This window comes from Sinohyriopsis cumingii, chromosome 6, assembly GCF_028554795.1.
Source record: "Sinohyriopsis cumingii isolate HCF-2022 chromosome 6, ASM2855479v2, whole genome shotgun sequence".
Taxonomy (NCBI): Eukaryota; Metazoa; Mollusca; class Bivalvia; order Unionida; family Unionidae; genus Sinohyriopsis; species Sinohyriopsis cumingii.
The window spans coordinates 129,587,830-129,607,804 of NC_142966.1; the positions used below are offsets into that span (position 1 = coordinate 129,587,830).

The 19,975-nt window shown below is 35.0% G+C and overlaps 1 protein-coding gene across 1 annotated transcript in view; it reads left to right on the forward strand.

Annotated features, from left to right (window-relative positions):
- The window catches only part of LOC149797949 (uncharacterized), a 39,840-nt gene extending 20,729 nt beyond the window's left edge, over positions 1 to 19,111 (forward strand). Inside the window, exon 5 of the mRNA XM_089963020.1 lies at positions 2,041 to 19,111. Within this exon, the coding sequence (XP_089819146.1) occupies positions 2,041 to 3,719 (1,679 nt within the window). The 3' untranslated portion in view covers positions 3,720 to 19,111. The remainder of the gene's footprint in view (positions 1 to 2,040) is intronic.
- Positions 19,112 to 19,975: the final 864 nt, after the last annotated feature.

Below are 19,975 nucleotides of genomic sequence, written 5' to 3' on the forward strand. Positions count from 1 at the left end.
AATGGATGTATTAGAGCAGGCATGTCCAACCCACATGTGGCCTAGTCCTTCACATTGTGCAGCCCACTGCCATGTAGGCAGTCCTTTGAAAATATGCATTTTTATTATCACTTATTCCATTTTTCTGAATTACTCTGTGATGATGTTTTATGTATCTACCACAATAAGTGACTATCTTATTAAACAATAATATTACAACAGTGTAATAATAATGTTATTATGGTCGTGTAATAATTATGTTTGATTTTCACATTTAATTATTAAACTGTTCTTGCTCTTGCAGCCTGCAACCTTAAGCATTTTATCTGTTTTAGCCCCCCCCCAAAAAAAAAAGGTTTGATGCCCTTGTACTAGAGCATAATTGTCATTCAGCAGGGAAAAAAAGAAAGTTAATGAGAGAAGAAGTGTACACAATAATACAAGTACTACACTCATTATAATGCTGTTCACATGACCCATTGAATATATTATGTTATTATGAGACTGCCTCATAGCAAAGCACATGAGACATTTAAATGATACCTGTCACTATGTGAGACATAAAACTGATGTCACTAGGTAAGACATATAACTGATACATGGCACTACATGAGACATGTAACTGACCATGGCACTATTTGAGACATATAACTGACAATGGCACTATTTGAGACATACAGTTCTACCCACTTATATCGACATCACTTAGGTCGACAAGCCGCCTATTTCGACAAAAAAGCAAAGTCCCGGTCCCTTGGTCTACTGTTACTACCAAAATTGCCATGATTATGTTGACGTCGAGATAAAAAATAAACATACATATCAACAGAAGCCCTTGGTCCCAGCTTGAACAATACCTTTGTTTTCTAATCATTTATGTCGACAAGCTGCCAGTTCCGACCCATACTTTGTTCAACAATTAGTTGATCTTACCACCAGGCTTTAATTTTCCCACCTAATCATTTATGTTGGCAAGCGGCCATCTCCGACCTGTACTTTATTCAACAATTAGTTGATCTTGCCGCCAGGCTTTAATGTCACAGTCGGGGGGAAAAAACAGGCTTTTGTTGGTCCTATAAAGTTGGCCTCTTGCGGCGACTTAAATAAAAGCAATGAAATCTGATCGATTCTTGCATTTTCCAAAGTGATTGGTGATTAAAACAAGTTTATTGTGCTGTGACAGTTTCCTTTTTAACTTTATTTAGCATATGTCAGTGAATACAATATTATGCCTTTATTAATCATATCAGCTGCATATTGCTTGTTTGCTTTTATGTACTTTTCACCATGACTTCTGTAACCAAATACATGTATTGTTTAAACTAACTTGTTGACATGTTTTCATTTCCCTATGAATAGCCCCATCCCCTTGGTAGCCTCAATAAGATTGGAACAGACTGACCAAAATCTAGGACAATTTAAGTACATGTACTTGAAGCATGTAAATAACAACTATGCAACCATGTGCTGAAACCAACACTGAATATCGATATTGAATATCATAGTGAATGTTTTTCATATCAGAATGTGACAGATGCAATATTTTATTGTGGATTTTTTTACATAAAGGTAACCAAAATGTACTTTGTCAATATATGAGTGTATTTCACTCCAGTTTTGTCTTCATGTACTCAAAATTTCCATTGTTTGTTTTCTCAAAGTGTAAATGCTACTCACTGACAACAGGTCACCCCTTACTGACGAATTTAACTTGTATTTTTTTTTCAGACCTGCCCCCCCCCCCCACCTTATATCGACATCCGCCAATGTCAACAACATTTCCTCAGGCCCAAGGATGTCGACATAAACGGCTAGGACTGTATAACTGACTCATGGCACTATCTGAGACATATAACTGACCCATGGCACTATTTGAGACATATGTCACCAAATGAGATCCATGATCATAATTTCTGTATAACAGGAACCATGTTTGAATGAAGAGCCATTTAGTGAGAAAATGCTGTACATATATATATGTGAGATTAATGAAGTAATTATTTCATGTTTGTTTATGTAGTGCATGAAGTAATAGGTAAAATTCTTTGTTATTCTTTTCAGGTGATTCCAATCAGTGTCACAAAGATCTAAGAAACAATGCGTGCTGTAGGACAGAAAACCTTCCTGTAAATGAGAACAGTAAAATCAATGCACCTTCTCCTAGCAAAAAACTGAGAAATGATGATCAGTCTAGGTCGTTATGGTTAGACTACCAGAATCTGTTTGCCATTCCATCTAGTTCAGGCAATATATGGGATCAGTCTACTCAAGAGTCTGCATTAGTGATTTCGCCTTATGCAGGCCTTACCGAGTGTCCTTCACAACTTTTGAGTGCTCAAAGATCAGAACAGGATGTTCTAAAGAGAATAGCATGCAGTGGGAATGAATCTTTGCCAGGTTTAAGTTCAAGGAATCTGGACAGCACATCTCCAGAATTTATGCTCTTTAAGCCTCAAAGTGTTGACTCTTTGGATGAAAATGAACAAGTGTGTAAAACTGCAGCTGATGTTAGCTCAGGAATTTCTAATTCTTTTGAAAGAGGAAGGCAACATGGATTTTCCACTTCAAATATTAGAGGGAGACAACATGGATCTTCCCATTCTGATGAAAAGGGGAAACAGCATGGATTTTCCCATCCTGATGAAACTGTTCAGCTCTCGCCTGGTCAGCTGAAGCTGGTGCAGGAGTCAGATAAACCCAAAAATGTAAGAAAGACAGCATCATCGGATTCAGTAAGGTCTATAAATCAGAGAAGGACTCAGGAAGTGGTTTCTTCCATTGAAAATCATAATACAACTTCAAATAGTTCCATTACTATAAATGATGATGATGAAATGAGTTCTAATATTCAGAATTCTCAGATTCCAATAGATGAAAATCAAACTTCAGACATGTTTAGCAATGTATTACACAGTCCAGATAAAGTTCAGACTATAGAGCCAGGAATAAGAATTCTAGGTTCATCCAGGTATGAAAGTCATAGTGAAGGTCATAGTGACAATCCTGGTTTTGATGTTCTATCTGAAAGTTTGGAAACTACTCAAGACCATTCTTCTCTGGTCAGATTGTCTCGTACAGCAGAGACAAATCTTCATCTTGGGAAACCAGCCAGGAAGCATCTTGTTGCGTCTTCATCATTAGGAGCATCCTCAGTCTTGAGCCATCCAATGCCTATGTCTGAGACAGCTGTTAGAAATTCAAATAAGCTGACTCAGAAATCAGCTTATCGTGTATCAAGAACAAGTGACACAGAAAGTTTAAATCAGATTGATGGCACATTGAACAACCATAGGACAGAGGGACAAGTTCAGGTGATCGACTTGTCCGGAGATAATGAAGTAAAGGACGACTTGTCAATTCAGAACAGAGACACAAGAAAGGAAACTCAACAAAGTAGATCTGTTGTTCCAAGGATAGATAATTTGATGGCAGCCTGGACGATGCAGAATGTTCACTTAACACATGTATCAGGATATGGACAGGGATTGGATAGTTTCCAAGTATTTAAAAAGAAAAAGGCATTTACACCCAATATATCATTGCAGAATATGTTTGAAAAGGCTGGAAACATGTCGAGGTGTCTAGTTTGTGAAAAATTGGTGCTGACTAAGAACCGTAAATATCACTGGTTGTACCACACTGGAGAGAAACCCTATAAATGTACGATTTGTGGCAAGTCCTTCAGTCATCCCTCCAATATGAAAACTCATACCCTCACACACAATGACAAGCGGGCATAGAAGCTAGTGATGGCAAACCGTAAAATTTGTGTTCACAACTGCAATAGCAGAAAGGGAAATATTGTTTTACTTCTATCCATCTATATATCCATACATCAGTCTTGAATTCATTTTAATGAAACTATACATAATCCGATTGAGGTAGACAATGAAATATAGTACGTGCAGATGAATAGGTTACTTTCTGAGGCTTGTAGAGCAAATTCATTTACTTATTTATGTACATTTTGACTTGATGTTCTCTGCTTGATAGCCAAGAAACCACTTGACTAAGGCCAGTGAAATTTGGGATGCATTGTTACATACAAATGCAAATCAGATTTTCAGTCCATTGAAGTGGTTTTTATATTTTTTAATTAGTTTCATGATTTCTTGCACTCTGGATGGAAAATGTTTCATAAGAACTGTTTAGGACAATAACTCAAAAGATGTTTGACCTGTACAGATGCAATTTTGTAAGACAAAATGAAGGTAAATATGAACAGATTGTGTTTAAAGCTTTGATACACTGCCATTTTTGTGAAGGCTTTGTTAATGCTAAGTGCCATAATCATTTTTCTATCAATGGCAGGAAGATTATTGTCACCAGCTCAAAATCCTCTTGATAAACTCTCATCATACTTGGCTTGAATCATTATAAAGCCAAGACAATTCATAGAAAATTTGAATTGAAGTTTTTAAGTATTTTCACTTTATTACATTTTCTGAACTGCAGTGACAGATTTTTATCTTGCTTGGTTGGGATGAAGCTGAGACAATTCTGTGACATGCTCTCTGAGCATTTTGATGTTAGGGACAAGGTCAAGTTTTACAAAAGTGCTTTAATTGTGGGTTCAGCATGCAGGCCCTGGCCATCTTCTTTACCTGTCAGTGTGTTTTTCTTGTTGCAGCCATTTTTGGTATGCATGTAGTTTTGGTATGTGGGGGGGGGATTTTTATCCAAAGTAACTGGCATTCAGACTATTCTTCTTTTCCTCAAAATAGTTTGCATTTCTAATATTAGTGCACTTTCTGTGATCAGTGCTCTTGGTCTTTTGAGATTGAAAAGCCAGTCAGAGTATGTAAAGGGATATAATTCATAATCGGATCGTATGATTATGCCTTTGATGGTGCCCGACCTAAATTGGCATGCAAATATCATGGGTCAGTAACTAGTAAAAATCTGTGTCTCCCAATTAGTTTTATAAGTAGCAAAATATGTAGCAAACAACATAAACAGCAGGGAACCAGACTAATGGGAATGGTGCATATTGGTGGGAAAATAAAACAGATTCAGTATTTTCACTAAGATGGAGGATGGTACTTCCCTACAGTCTCCAGGCATGAAAACTGTGATACAGTTTTCAACGAAAGATTGTACTCAGATTGATTGCCCCAAGATGATTTGACTCCTTCTGAGTTGTAATTAAAATAATATATAACAGCCATTCCAAAATAATCTTAAAAATATGAACCTAGTAAGAACCTTCCAAAGCATTTTGATGTCAAAGTTCAATGTGTCTAAGAGTCGAAAATAAAATCTTGCACACTAGATACTGGGAATAATGAAATTGTTATATTTTATTTTATGTACACATAACATTTGTAATGGAGGTTAGCATGACAAAAATAGATTGCCTGTAAAGAGACAAATTATGCAATTTTTATTTTTTTAATAAAAATGAATGCCTTAGGAATGAAAAATTGAAGTCATTCCATTCATCACCATGACAAGTTTCTTTCTAAGGAGAAAATTTTCAGAGAAAATTTTACCTCCATGTACAAAAATCTTTGGGAGCTTTACCTATACAACTGCACATATTTCTAGCTCTTGACATCATTCTTTTGTTAAAAAAGTGCTTTGGTACACAGATTGATATATGACTTTTCATTAAAGACTGGCAAATGAGACCACATGATTGTTACGGATGTTATCCACTCATCGCTGAATTAAGAACATATTCTAACAGATCAAATAAACAACAGGATATAATTTATTCAATCAAAATATGATCAAAAAAGAGAAACAGCTTGAAATTTGAATATTATTTCTTGTATACCAACAAAATATAAAATTGCAAAGATTAAAATTTGTGTCATTTGATTTGTTTGTAGGACTTCCATTGTGGAAAAAATTTCCACTTCAGTATTTCATCAACTGTGTATTAAATAATAGTTTCCTTGTCTGCTACCCACATCTTAAATTTATCTTGTGTGAGCTCCATCTCAATTTCAGTTCTTCCCTGTTTTTCTCTATTATGCTCACAAAGTCGTTCTTTGAAACCTCTTCTTCATCTTCCTTGTTACAAAATTCATTCCCATCTTGAACTCTTTTCCATTGTTTATACTTGACATTTTGTACATCTGTAGATTATATCTGGAATAATACAGCTTCATTTGTGCATTTGTATAATAGCTGGTACAATTTTTGGGACACTGGATTCCTAGGTTCACAATAATTCTAATCTTCAGAGCCATAGTTTATTGGTGGAACAAAGCAAGTTTTTCTTGAGGCAAAAGTTGTGGGATTGGTATATGGAGGGCAAAATGAATAAAACAATGATTTGGAAATTTTTAGTATTGGGTTTTCAATTTAACACATAGATTTTTCATTTAGTTGGAAAGAATGTATTTTTGTTTTTTCTTTTAAGTAACTGTTTTTTGTGTCCTTTTTACTTGATAAAACTGTACTATTGTCCTCCTGCTCAAGAAATTCCATGGCTTTTTGACACAGGTTTTATTTTTATTTTTTGGAGATCATTGGTTTTCTCTCATCTGTCAACTTTGCAGCTTTCTGTCTGCTTGTGCCTAAGGATGTTGCAAGTTTTGATGTACAACTGTATTTCTTTATTAAGCCACTCCATAGGCTTCTCATGGGATTATTCTTTTCCTTATTTTTTTTTTGTTTCTTTTTCTGATTTCACTCAAAACAATTTGTTTGCTTGAAGGAATTTCTTTGTACATGTATGATATTCCCATGGACTTTAGAGTTTTCCATGTAGACTAAAATTCCTCATTTCAAGTTTTGTTTGTGATTGTGGAGTCATGAGAATGACACTTGTTTTTTTTTCTTCAGATTTAGACGATTCAAGTTCTTTTGTTTTCTGTAATTTTCTTATCATTTCTAGTATTGTCTGAAGTCTTTTTTTTCACACTTTGTAGTTCATATATTTTTTGTCTTAGTTCATCATTTGAATTATAGGTTTTTCGCAATGACTGCCATTATGTTTACTGGAGTCCCTTTGCTGTTTATATATTAATGACACCAGGAAATTTCACAACCAGTTTTTCTACTTTATTCCTGTTTGGATTTTCGTCATTTGAAATATCAAACAGTCTATTCTGTCTGTGTTTATAAGAATGGTGTTTCACTCATTTTCTGATTTCTTCTCATCTCTTCTTAAGCTCACTTGGTTTCAGCATCTAAACAGGAATGTAATCCTCTCTTCTTTGTTTAGCCTCTTTTGTCAGAAATCATTCAGCATTTTATTTCTGTTTTTTTGTGACAATGGTTTTTGACATTCATAAGTGCCATAATGAAATTCAGTACAATAAAATTTGGAAATTATCATTGTGAATTCAATCAGCATAATTTTTTTAATGTTTGTAACAATATTCTTAACCTCCATAATCCTAACTGTGATTTTAAACTTAAAATTTAGTTTAATGCTTTCTGTACAATGTTATATCTTAGACACTTATCATGCATTTTTTTTAAAGAACAAACATTTATCCATACCAATACATTCAAGGTGCTGCTGTTGAATGTAAGGTATACAGTAAAATTAGTAAATTGTTTAACCTCCATGATGGGGCCCTGAATGGTCTAAAGCGCCGTCCATTACGGATCACTGCCATCTCAGCTCTGTCTGCATGGGTTTGAGTCTTGGATTCAGCCAATGTGGGTATGTGAGAAAGCTGGCCAGTAGCATCTCATGGGTTGGTGGTTCTTTCCGGGGTTTTCCCGGGTTCGTCCTCCACCATTAATACTGGCCACCATGTATTGCCTATCATGTGCTGGAAAATGGCGTTAAACCCTACAACAACAACAACAACAACCTCCATGATGACTTTTTGCACAGGATATATGTCAGACAAAGCATTATATAGAAATTTCCTGAAAAGTTTTCCTACATTTTTGTACAATCTGAATTTATAAATTAAGTTTCTGTTTTGTTTCTAACCTACATAATGGCCACGTGGTTTGTTTATGTTGTACATTTTTACCTTACACTGCTCATTTATTCAGGATTACTCGTATTCTTTTAGCAAGATTATTTCATACATATTTGCTATTAAAGGGAGTAAAGGGTTAGAACATTTTTAATTTGTGTTGGAGGTAGAAATATTGGATGTACATAACTAAAGAATAAGTATTAGCATGGTATTGTCGATGAAATTACCACATCGTGTGCTTATTTTTCTCACTTCCATCAATGTTGTGAAAAATTCACCCCTTCATAAATCGATATGCAATCAACACTTTTGTTACATTGGTTAAATGTTACAGATGTTATTTTTAATAAATTGACATTGTTTGATAAACAAAATGATGGATGTAGGTGAATTTGATATTTATCTGTTGCGTTAATTAAGTGGTTACATTACTTGTGGTTTTTGCATTTCTACCTCAGTATTTTCTTGGGAGACAGTCTGTTATTTAGGTTAGGTTCTCATATGTGGCAACTTGAAAATCAATACAATCAACCTATTTAGAAACATTTAAGGCAAACTTTTTATATTTTGACTCAAATTATGAATACTTATATTTACTATTTTCAGAACATCATTTACGTGAACAATTATGAAACTAATTATAATTTTCTGAATATTCGGAAAAAAATTACAGACATTATACCCACATAAGTGACATTTTTACAAATAATGAGAAAACAAATTATTCATCGTAGAGTATCATATTTTTTATTTCCCTGAGATGAGATACTTAAGCATTATAGTAAGTGTAAAATCGTTGATCTTTGACCCATAGGAAATTGTTTTGGTATACTATATTTAGCATTGCTTGTAAGGGACATGTCAGTAATAGTAGATTTCTGTTAAAATTGTGTGGAAGTTTGGGGGGAAAAATACTGGTTATTTTTATGTTTTCTCATGTGATCAGCAAATATGAAAACAAACTATTATTACATTATGAGAAAATGTAATTTATCAGTTGTTTTCTGTGGAGTCATGCAACACAAATATTTCCTAATTGTTATCATTGTTTTGGAATGGCTGATAATCATTTAAGTAGAAAAAGGTCATAAAACTTAATTTTGTAAATATTTTATCTGAAGATTTCAGTTTTTTAATCAGTACTTACAGGAGTAATGCTAATTGCATATGATTTTTAAAAGGAATATGGTACATCTCAATTTTTTGTTCATCTTTTGAATCTGTTTAATGTACAATAATATTCTAACTCTATATTCTTTAAGTATTCTTAGTATTTGGATTGTACCCATGCCATAGTCTGTGAGGGGGGTATAAAGTGTTATGTCTGTCAGTCAAATCTTGTATATCCCCAACACAATACTTAGATTATATGCCTGCCATATTCTGGGGAGGGGGTATAAAGTGTTATGTCTGTCAGTCAAATCTTGTATGTCCCCAACACAATACTTAGATTATACACATGCCATATTCTGGGGAGGGAGTATAAAGTGTTAGGTCTGTCAGTCACATCTTGTATATCCCCAACACAATACTTAGATTATACACATGCCATATTTTATAAAGGGAGTATAAAGTGTTATGTCTGTCAGTCACATCTTGTATATCCCCAACACAATACTTAGATTATATGCATGTCATATTCTGGGGAGGGAGTATAAAGTGTTATGTCTGTCAGTCACATCTTGAATATCCCCAGCACAATACTGGAATTATATCTGTGCCATATTCTGTGGAGGGAGTATAAAGTGTTATGTCTGTCAGTCAAATCTTGTATATCCCCAAAACCATACTTAGATTATACACATGCCATATTCTGGGGAGGGAGTATAAAGTGTTAGGTCTGTCAGCCAAATCTTGTATATCCCCAACACAATACTTAGATTATATGCATGCCATATTCTGGGGAGGGAGTATAAAGTGTTACGTCTGTCAGTCAAATCTTGTATATCCCCAAAACAATATTTGGATTATACCCATGCCATATTCTGTGGGGGGCGTATAAAGTGTTATGTCTGTCAGTCACATCTTGTATATCCCCTTTACAATAATTGGATTATATCTGTGCCACATTCTGTAGAGGGAAAGTGTTGCTTATTGTCTGTCACATCTTGTAAATACTCACCTCAGTATTTGGATTATACCCAAGCCATATTCTGTGGAGGGGAAAGTGTTGCTTATTCAGTGTATCCCCTAAGGGACAATGACTGACAATCAAAAATACCCATGGTATCAGAATTGGGAGTCAGACTGAGTAATGACCAAACTTTGGCATCAAAACTGGGTGTCAAATTAAAATTCTGGGAATCCCTGAAGCACAAATTAGGGTAAAGGGAAACATTGCTTATTTTGTCTGTCACATCTTTTATATTCCCACTTAAGTATTTGGATTATACCCAAGCCATATTCTATGGAGGGAGTATGTTGCTTATTGTCCATCTGGCACATTTTGTACCAGTATATATCCATGCTATACTCTATGGAGGGAGCGTGTTGCTTATGTCTGCCTGGCACATCTTGTACCAGTATATCCTCACCACAACGCATGTACTTTGATTTATCCATGCCATATTCTATCAAGTTAAAGTGTTGCTTATTGTCTGTCATGTCTTGTATATCCCCACCTTAATACCTTGATTATACCCATGCCATATTCTACAGAGGGAAAGTGTTGTTTATATGTCACATCTTGTATATCCCCACCTCAAGAGCTTTGCTCAGTCACTTTTCAAGAACTTCATTAATTGAAACCATAATTTGCTGGGAGGCTGTACATTAAGATCAGTTTTTACCTTGAATCATATTATCAGGGGCATCATTATTGTATGGACATGTTTCTCAATTTTGTCTCTGGCCTAATTAAGGAGGGTACAGCACCTACTCTCCCTAGGTGGTACCCTGCCCTCTCAGGGGTGCATCATAACTTCCCTGGTTTCTGCCCAATCTTAAATCTCCCAAAGTTCAGTATACTGCATATGGTGACATTTTACATGTGTTTTTCATTTTACCGTATATACTCGCATGTAAGCCCATTAGCATATAAGCTTACCCCTCCCAACTGATTAGGTAAAAACACTAAAAAGTGCATGACCAGCATATAAGCCAACCCACAACTCTGAGACATCACATGATGCACACGGCAAGTTCTAAATGCATTTATTTAGACACACTTATATTTAAAAAAATTACATGTATACTTGAGGTTGGCATGTATGATTATTAAAAAGTAATGGCATTAATTTTATGGGTTTTTTTTTATTTCTGCCTAATTTAGATTTTGTGTATAATTTGGTCAAACAATTACAAGAATTTGGCATTCGCAAGTTGCTGTAACACTACCTCTCCCTTTTGACTCAATTATTGTTTGTTTTTGCATTATTGCATTGGATGTTTTATATTAGTGCACCAGTAATTATGTTTTTATTTTGCCTTGAAATTGTAAATACCTAACTCATTAAAATTTGATCCCAGAATGACAACACATCAAACAACAATACAGTTTGATTCAACACTCATAATCAGGCTATTAAACATATTTACTTAATTGCGCCACCGCATGTACGTTGTAGGTTTGAACACATGCTGAATGAAGTACACCCATTAGAGTTGAATCATGGGCACCACTGCACTAAACTTTAATGATATCTCCAAAATGCAATAATGAAGTTTCAGAAATAATGCTTCAAAAATTATGCTAATACCTTAAAAGCTGAGTTGTAGTTTCCTTTGATGTAAGCGACATTATAGCAGACCTGTCAGCTTTCACGCCAGGAGAAGAAAAAAATCCTGATTTTTGGGGTCGCTTCACACCTACCTCCTGATTTAGTAATATCTCCCAATTTTTGCAGAGAACTCCTGATTATTTCAATATGTCCTCAATTTTCATTTCTCCTAAAAAATCAAAGAAAGTCTTACATACTTAGGTATATCATGTGCAATCCATGGAAGCCAAGTTCTGTTGTATCACCTCTGAATGTTGTTGTGATGAAATAATATATTACTTTTCCAGAAAGAATTCGCTTCTTCACTAAATAGAATGTTAAATTTAAACATTTTTTCATGTAAATTTATGATTTTTTAAACTCTACAACAATACAAAAATCAGAAAATAAACCAGAACCAAACAAAACCACAACAATAAAATTGTTGACAATTAATTTCAGTTACAAGAAAGACCACTATGAATGCTGCAACAATATGCTATAGCACCATTCCCATTGATGAAGCTTGTACTAGTGAACATCTGGTATTTTTGTACCTTATATACGACCGTCAATTACCATAAAAAAAAATAAAAGGAATGAAAATACATAGCACGCATCATACATGCGCTCAGAAAACTATTTCAGAATACATGTTTTATAGTAAACAATAATAAAAGCCTTACGAGTTGACAATAAGGAAATAAGGTCAGATATACAGCCAGGGGAAAATAGTTGCCACATGTATGGTACCATGAGGCTGCCTCCTCAGTTCTACAAAATCCTTTATTTCCCAGTGAGATGCTGGTGCTTGCATAACACATGGTAGTATAGAACATGGTTTCTTTGTATTATGACGGAGGGCCAATAGTTTTCACAAAATAGTTGCATCGATAAGGATTAACTTTTAGTTAGTTGTGCTGGCTTTCTTGCTTGTTTATTTAAGACTAACCTTTAGCTATTGTGCAGTTTGGCCACAGCTGACCAGAATATGAAAATAGGGCATGTCCTGGGGAAAAATAAGGCAATTCACAGGGAGAAACTGCATGTCCTTTGCGAATTTCACGCATATTGGACCTGGGAGATTGGTCAATATTTAGTGAAAACAAGGCTCTAAAATGCCACGAAAAACCTTCTGATTTTAGGTCCCTATCGCCCTATTTTTTTCAGTCTCCCTACTTGGCTTTTGAGAAGTTGACAGGTATGCCTTACACCCCGTTTTAGAAAACTACGGTAATCCTGTCAATATTATGGCACATCAATGTATTGATATAGTTGCTGGTCAAAATTCCCTCTTATGATAAGCCTATTTCAGGGTTTTAATGATTAATTGGTTTGCATTGTTGTTGAAAAACAAAAGACAAATCCGCCAACTATCAACAAAGGAGACACCAAAACATCAAGCTTTCCATTATGTTGAAAGTTATGATGTTAAAGTTATGATGTTGTTCAGCCAAAACACAAAACTAAAATAGATTAATGATGATCTTAGTTGATCTATAATGAGTATTTTAGTCTTTATTATTACTACTTTTCGTGAACATGTAAGTTATGCTGGTTATGTGCCTTGTACAATCAAACATGCATACCATTTCATAAATATTACCTCAGCTTGTAGGATCGCTTATATCGTTGAAATTAAGTAACTTGTGAGTGCGTGATTCAACGTAAAGGAAACAGCTATTAAGGACTAGCTGAAATGTTATCTGGAAGAATGCAGTTTGGTTGAAACAATAAATAAAGCAAAATCTGCATCTAATATGTTTGGGAATAAACAAGAATTTAAGTGATGCTATGCACACTTTGCACTGTGTAAGTACTGTACATTATAGTTGAGCCTGGTCTCCCAGGTAAACTCAACCGGCCAGCGAGTTGTGAAGTCTTTATTTACCTTTATTTAATTTTGTGATGGAGAAATAAGAAAATATGCACATGCAAAATAATAACAAACTCATTCATAGTTCTTTTTAACAGTTTAAAAAGTGTCGGGACACCGGAAATGATTTTTTTACATGCATATGTCTTAAGACATGGAAAAAGAATGTTTTTTCGTGCACCAAGATTCACATCCATTACAGTAGTCAACAAAAAGACTTAAAAACATACAAGTTTAGACATTGACTCATGGATAGGCTGACCCCCTTTTTTCCAAGTCTTTATTTTTTCCTAAATTATTCAACTTATATGTGGGTATATATGGTAATGTGTTTTTCAGGCATTAACTTAGCAGAACTGTCTGATACACTTACAGTGTAGATATTGCATTGGACTGCATATAAATGTCCTCACTAGCATAGATGCTGCCCTCAGAAGAGATTTCATCTTGTTTATAATGTTCTGACAGGCAGCTAGTCCAGTTCTGACAAGCAAATAATCCAGCCCTCACAGGCAACTAGTCCAGTTCTGACAAGCAAATAATCCAGCCCTCACAGGCAACTAGCCCAGCCCTGACTACCAATTCAGGGACAAAACTGGGAAGTTTATTATATTTGTTTTCTTTTTTTCAAGAAGGGCACAACTCAAGGTCCACAATAATTAGGGTGCATAAATACATTGTTTAGTATTTTGACCAATACATGTATATGAAGAATATTTTTTATTGTTTTATGCACACCTTCCATTACTTTTAGTAAAGAGTAAATTCAGCTGATTCTAAAGTACAATTTTGAGTAATTTCTAAATAAGAATATAAAGTTCTCTGATCAAGTATTTTAAAGGACAAGAAAATGTTTACTATGATTAAGTATTGATGATGTACACAGAAAAAGATTGGACAAAATTATAGACTACATTTTCTTGACCATGAACAAAACACACTATACATCTAGTAGCTGTTGTGGGATTTTTCTTGTTTCTTTGGACTATTATTATTTTAAGTAAAGATCATATTGGTAGTAGCATATTTAAAGTTGAGCTTCTAAACATATGTGTATGAATGTTTGTGTATGCACATGTATGTATGTTTGTATGTATGTATGTATATGTGTGTCTATGTATGGATGTATGTATGTTTGTATGTATGTATGTATATGTGTGTCTATATATGTATGTATGTATGTATATGTACACTGCTTATTACTTAAAATTCTGTTAATGGACCCACATAACAAATGAAGGAGCTTTGTTTTGAAGGGATGTGAAGTCTTTGTCAAGAATAAGGATTAAAAACACAAAAATAAGTATTTCATGCTGGGAAATCAATATTGTTCTCATTAGTCAAGAACTAAAACAAAGCAAAATCAGAAGGAAATGTTTGACAATATTGGGGGGCCCCGAGTGGCCGAGTGGTCTAAAGCGCTCTTCGTTATGGATCACTGCCATCTCACCTCTGCGGCGGTTCGAGTCTAAGATTCAGCCAATGTGGGTATGTGAGAAAGCTTGCCAGTAGCTTCTCATGGGTCGGTGGTTCTTTCCGGGGTTTTCCCGGGTTCTTCCTCCACCATTAATACTGGCCGCCATGTATAGCCTATCGTGTGCTGAAAAATGGCGGTAAACCCCACAACAACAACAACAAAATTGACAATATTGGAGCAGTTCAAAAGAATTCATGACCATACCAGTGCTGTAAGCGGAGAGGCAGTATGCTGAGGGATTTTATACTGGGGATAGCAATTAGCAGACCTACCAACCCTTATAATTTTTGCCGTAAGTTTTGCGAAAATGACCCATAAAATACAGACTTACGGAATAAAAGCAAAAAGTACGGAAAAATGATTGATCCGAATAATCTGGATAATTGGTTCATCCGTGATTGATTTTGATCCAGGTTTCATATTGTCATTAATGGCATTAGTCAGGGAACCAGACTAGCTTTACCGCAGTATCTAAGACGCTTTAAACTGCACATTTATTTCAAGCAAAGCGTCTGAATGAACAAACTATTGATTATATAATTTTTATTAAAAATGGAGGCTAGCAAGCGAAGCATGTTGAAGACGAAAGGGATAAAAGCCTGTTAAAACATGTTAATAATCGGCACAGAAGAATATTCAGATTCTCGTGAATAAAAGCAGGAAGTGACACAGTTACCTTTTATGGACATTACGTGCCAATTTGAGTGCCCCGTGGCGAGAGTTATGATTGCCGTCATAATGTGAAATTGAAATGTATTCCAAGAAATGACGGGTGCATAGAAACACCGGAACGCAATAGAAACACCGAAACGCACTTGAGTTATATCGTATATACCATAGTGTATATTGGTTGTGTATGTATACTTCAGATATTGACATTTAGTATTAGTTATATAATAAATTAATGTACTTTTCTGCATGGCGTTTTTCCATTAGGAGACATAGGACATGAAAATTGAAATACCAGTTTCTGCAAGTAAATCAAGTTATTTTTCAATTGAGATGCATCCAGGAATTATAAAAATTAAGCCTCAACTGTCTCTGTCATGCATCTCGGCATGATTTCGGGACATGAAATGAGTGTAGGGTGGGCAATTTTCAAAATGCATTTTTGTCAATTTTCAGAAAAACATGGTCCCACTTGATTTCATGATAACGAACAGAGTCTGTAACTCTTGTTATTGCCCAAAATATGTTTATAGCTTCAATGTTAATTAGGACAACAATGTGAAACAAACCCAAATCATCATTTACATGAGTCTTTTCAATTATCTGTATTATTTTGAATAAGTCCTTCTAGGACTAAATTCCTACAGGAATAATTTTGCCATGACACCGTTCAGTTAAATAAATTGAATACATACACTTCAAGAGAAGAAACAATATTTTGTTTATCTGAATGAAAATATATATATATATATATATATATATATATATATATATATATGAAATAACCTCAAGAGGTTATTAAATTGAGTTTTGCACACTAACGTCGTTGACCGACAATTGGGTCATTGCGCTAAATATTTGAGTGAAAACTTGGCCTACGCACCGGTCATAGCAGACATGGCTGAAACGACCAGATAGTACACATGAAATGAGACTTCGTACGGTAAATAGAGCTTACTCAGAAATATGAAATAAATAAAGATATATTCAAAATTGTTGGCAGTTTAAGACCTAATGTGTTTATTATTATTACCTCCTCTTAATGTATGGAAATAAAACTTTTGAAATTTTCAATGCTTCGCAAAAACACTTAATTTTCCCTCCACAGGCCGCTTAGTGCCATAAACATGGATCCGGATATGTGTTCTGTTGGGTGCCTAAACTTTTCCATGCATAAATGCGAAATTTATATGAAAATATGCCGTAAAAGCAGACCACTGTTCTGGAACCTAAGCGGCCACAGAAAACGGGAAGCCAGATACAGTTATGCCCCCTGACAGTCCTATGTCTACCATTAGTCTGTATTAGAGCTCTTACGAAAGGATGGCTTCATGTAATCATATTCTCAAGTTGCTGAATATGATCCGCGACAGTATTTCTGTAAGATACAAAAACATAATATTATTACAAAAACAAACACCACGAAATTAGAAAAACATTAAAAAAATAAAAAACATGCTGAGAATATTTCAGGTAGGTAACATTATTAGGTCTTTAAGTTTGTTCTTGCAGTCGAAATAAGTGAGTTTTTAGAGCCCTCTTGAATGTGATCACTGTCTTTGTGTCTAAGTTCAGTGGGCAATTCATTCCACGTTACTGGGCCCTGGTATGCAAAAGAACGCTGTCTATATAACTTTGTTTTCAAAGGGGGAATAATGAGTATACGATTGTCAGAAGAGGAGCGTAAGATCTTGCTGGTGTGTACACATGGGTGAGGTCAGATAGGTATGTTGGACTAGTGTCCGACAGTGAAACGTAGCACAGAGAACAAATCTTATGTTTGATTCAGGATCAAATGGATAGCCAATGTAGGGTACAGAGCAGCGGGGAGGTGTGCTCTGATCGTGGTACTCTAAGTATGATCCGAGCAGCTGTGTTTTGAACTTTTTGAAGTTTCTGGAGTAGATATTGAGATGAACCAGAAAGAATTGATATAGGATATTGTGTTTCAGTGTTTCTATTGCATTTCCAGTGTTTTATGCACTGAGAAATGACATCCGGTTGAGAGATGATAACAAGCTATTGAGCTGCAATGGGTTTTTAACTGAAGTTTGTGCAACTGTACTAGTGGTAAATAAGGTCTACATGTACTTTCTGAACTTTTCAGTTGAACATATTGTGTACTGTCGCTGCATATTTCGCAATACCAAACTTTTCAATACCTTACTGAAAACTGGTCAGACTTACAGAGAAAAATTCAACTGCCTTACTGAGACAGTCTCGTTAGTGTTGGCAGGTCTGATTTAGTATTACATTTGAAAGTTGTTGTTGTAGGATTTAACGCCATTTTTTAGCACATGATACATGGCGGCCAGTATAAATGGTGGAGGAAGAACCCGGGGGAAAACCCTGGAAGGAACCACCGACCCACAAGAAGCTACTGGCAAGCTTTCACACATACCCACATTAGCCGAATCCGAGACTTGAACCCATGCAGACAGAGGTCAGATGGCAGTGATCTGTAACAGAGAGTGCTTTAAACCACTCGGCCTCTCAGGGGCCCCTCATTTGAAAGTTAACATTTTTATAAATGATACAGGTTGATGTGGCTATGCTGTAAAATCTTTATAAAAAAATATGGGTTGATGTAGCCATGCTGTAAAAGTTTAATAAATAATATGGGTTGATGTAGCCATGTTGCAAAATCTTTATAAATAATATGGGTTGATGTGTGTGGCCCATGCTGTAAAAGCTAAATAAATGATATGGGTTGATGTAACCATGCTGTAAAATCTTCATAAATAATATGGGCTGATGTGTGTGACCTATGCTGTAAAAGCTTTGTAAATAATATGGGTTGAGTTGATGTGGCCCATGCTGTAAAAGCTTTATAAATAATATAGGTTGATGAGTCCCATGCTGTAAAATTTTATAAATAATAATGGTTGATGTGGCCCTTCCTGTAAAATCTTTATAAATAATATAGGTTGATGTGTGTGGCCCATGCTGTAAAAGCTTAATAAATTTATGTGGCCCATGCTGTAAAATCTTTATAACTAATATGGGTTGAGTTGATGTGGCCCATGCTGTAAAAACTTTATAAATAATATAGGTTGATGAGGCCCATGCTGTAAAAGCTTCAAAAATAATACAGCTTGATGTGGCCCATGCTGTAAAAGCTTTATAAATAATATAGGTTGATGTGGACCATGCTGTAAAAACTTTATAAATAATATAGGTTGGTGTGTGTGGCTCATGCTATAAAAGCTTAATAAATAATATGGGTTGATGTGGACCATGCTGTAAAATCTTTATAAATAATATGGCTTGAGTTGATGTGACTCATGCTGTAAAAGAAATCTTGTTTTGCAGAGTTATATCTTCTGAGTGCCTATTTTATACAAGATAACAATACAATACACAGTTATTACACAGCATTGTAAAGAATGAATCGCATAGATCCTTTATTATTGATTATAAAGGGCTTTTGTATTTGACTTTTTTCCAGAACGTGTACTAACACAGCTCAATCAGTCATGAAAAGTGTGGCATTTATGAATAAAAGATCTTTTGTTGACTATAGTTTTGGTCTTGCCTAATAAACGGCATTTATATGCCTAACCAAGTGTGTGGAAATGCATATAATGTTACAGTTGCCTTTCCTTCTACCCATCTCAACTTGCCTTTGCATTTAGGTCATTGTTCGTGCACTGTTGACTCCAGTGTCATGCAGCTTGGTATGCTGAACCTTTGAACATCATCTTCCACCAAAAGTAAGTTAACATTACCCATATTTCTTGCTTCAGCAACTGGGTATGTTTGCTATAAAAACAGTTTCCTGTGGACTGTTTACAGCAAAGTAGTAAATTGATTGACACAGACTATGATACAGTTTCACAAGTCACATAATCTTAGTATCCGTCACGTAGTTTCTTTATTATTCTTGAGGTTATACTCAGTATATTTTTAATTGAAATCTTGAAGTCACCTTTTATATATTTTATATTGATACCTTTTGCGAGTATACTTATACTCAGTTGAAGGGGGGGGTATATAGGAATCCTCGTGTACAACCTTCCATTTTAACATATCCCACAGTATTTGATGGATTGCCATGAAACTTGGTGAGTACTGTCACCTGAAGATTATGCTTTGTCAACTGAAGATATACATGTTGACTTATCATTTTTCCTGCACTATTTTCAGAAGAGTTAAGTGTTATTTCTTTGTGAAAAATATTTTTCAAATACTCAAAAAAACAATTATACCATCATTTTGTAATTTGTATGTACTAGTCATTTACCTTAAGAATTGTTTTAAATTATAATGTGTGGTATAGAAGTCTCTTTCCTTCACATTACGCATGATGTAGAGCACCCATAACCTGCTAACCACAGCCAATTCCTTCCATTATGGTCAGATGCCTGTGATGTCAATGTAT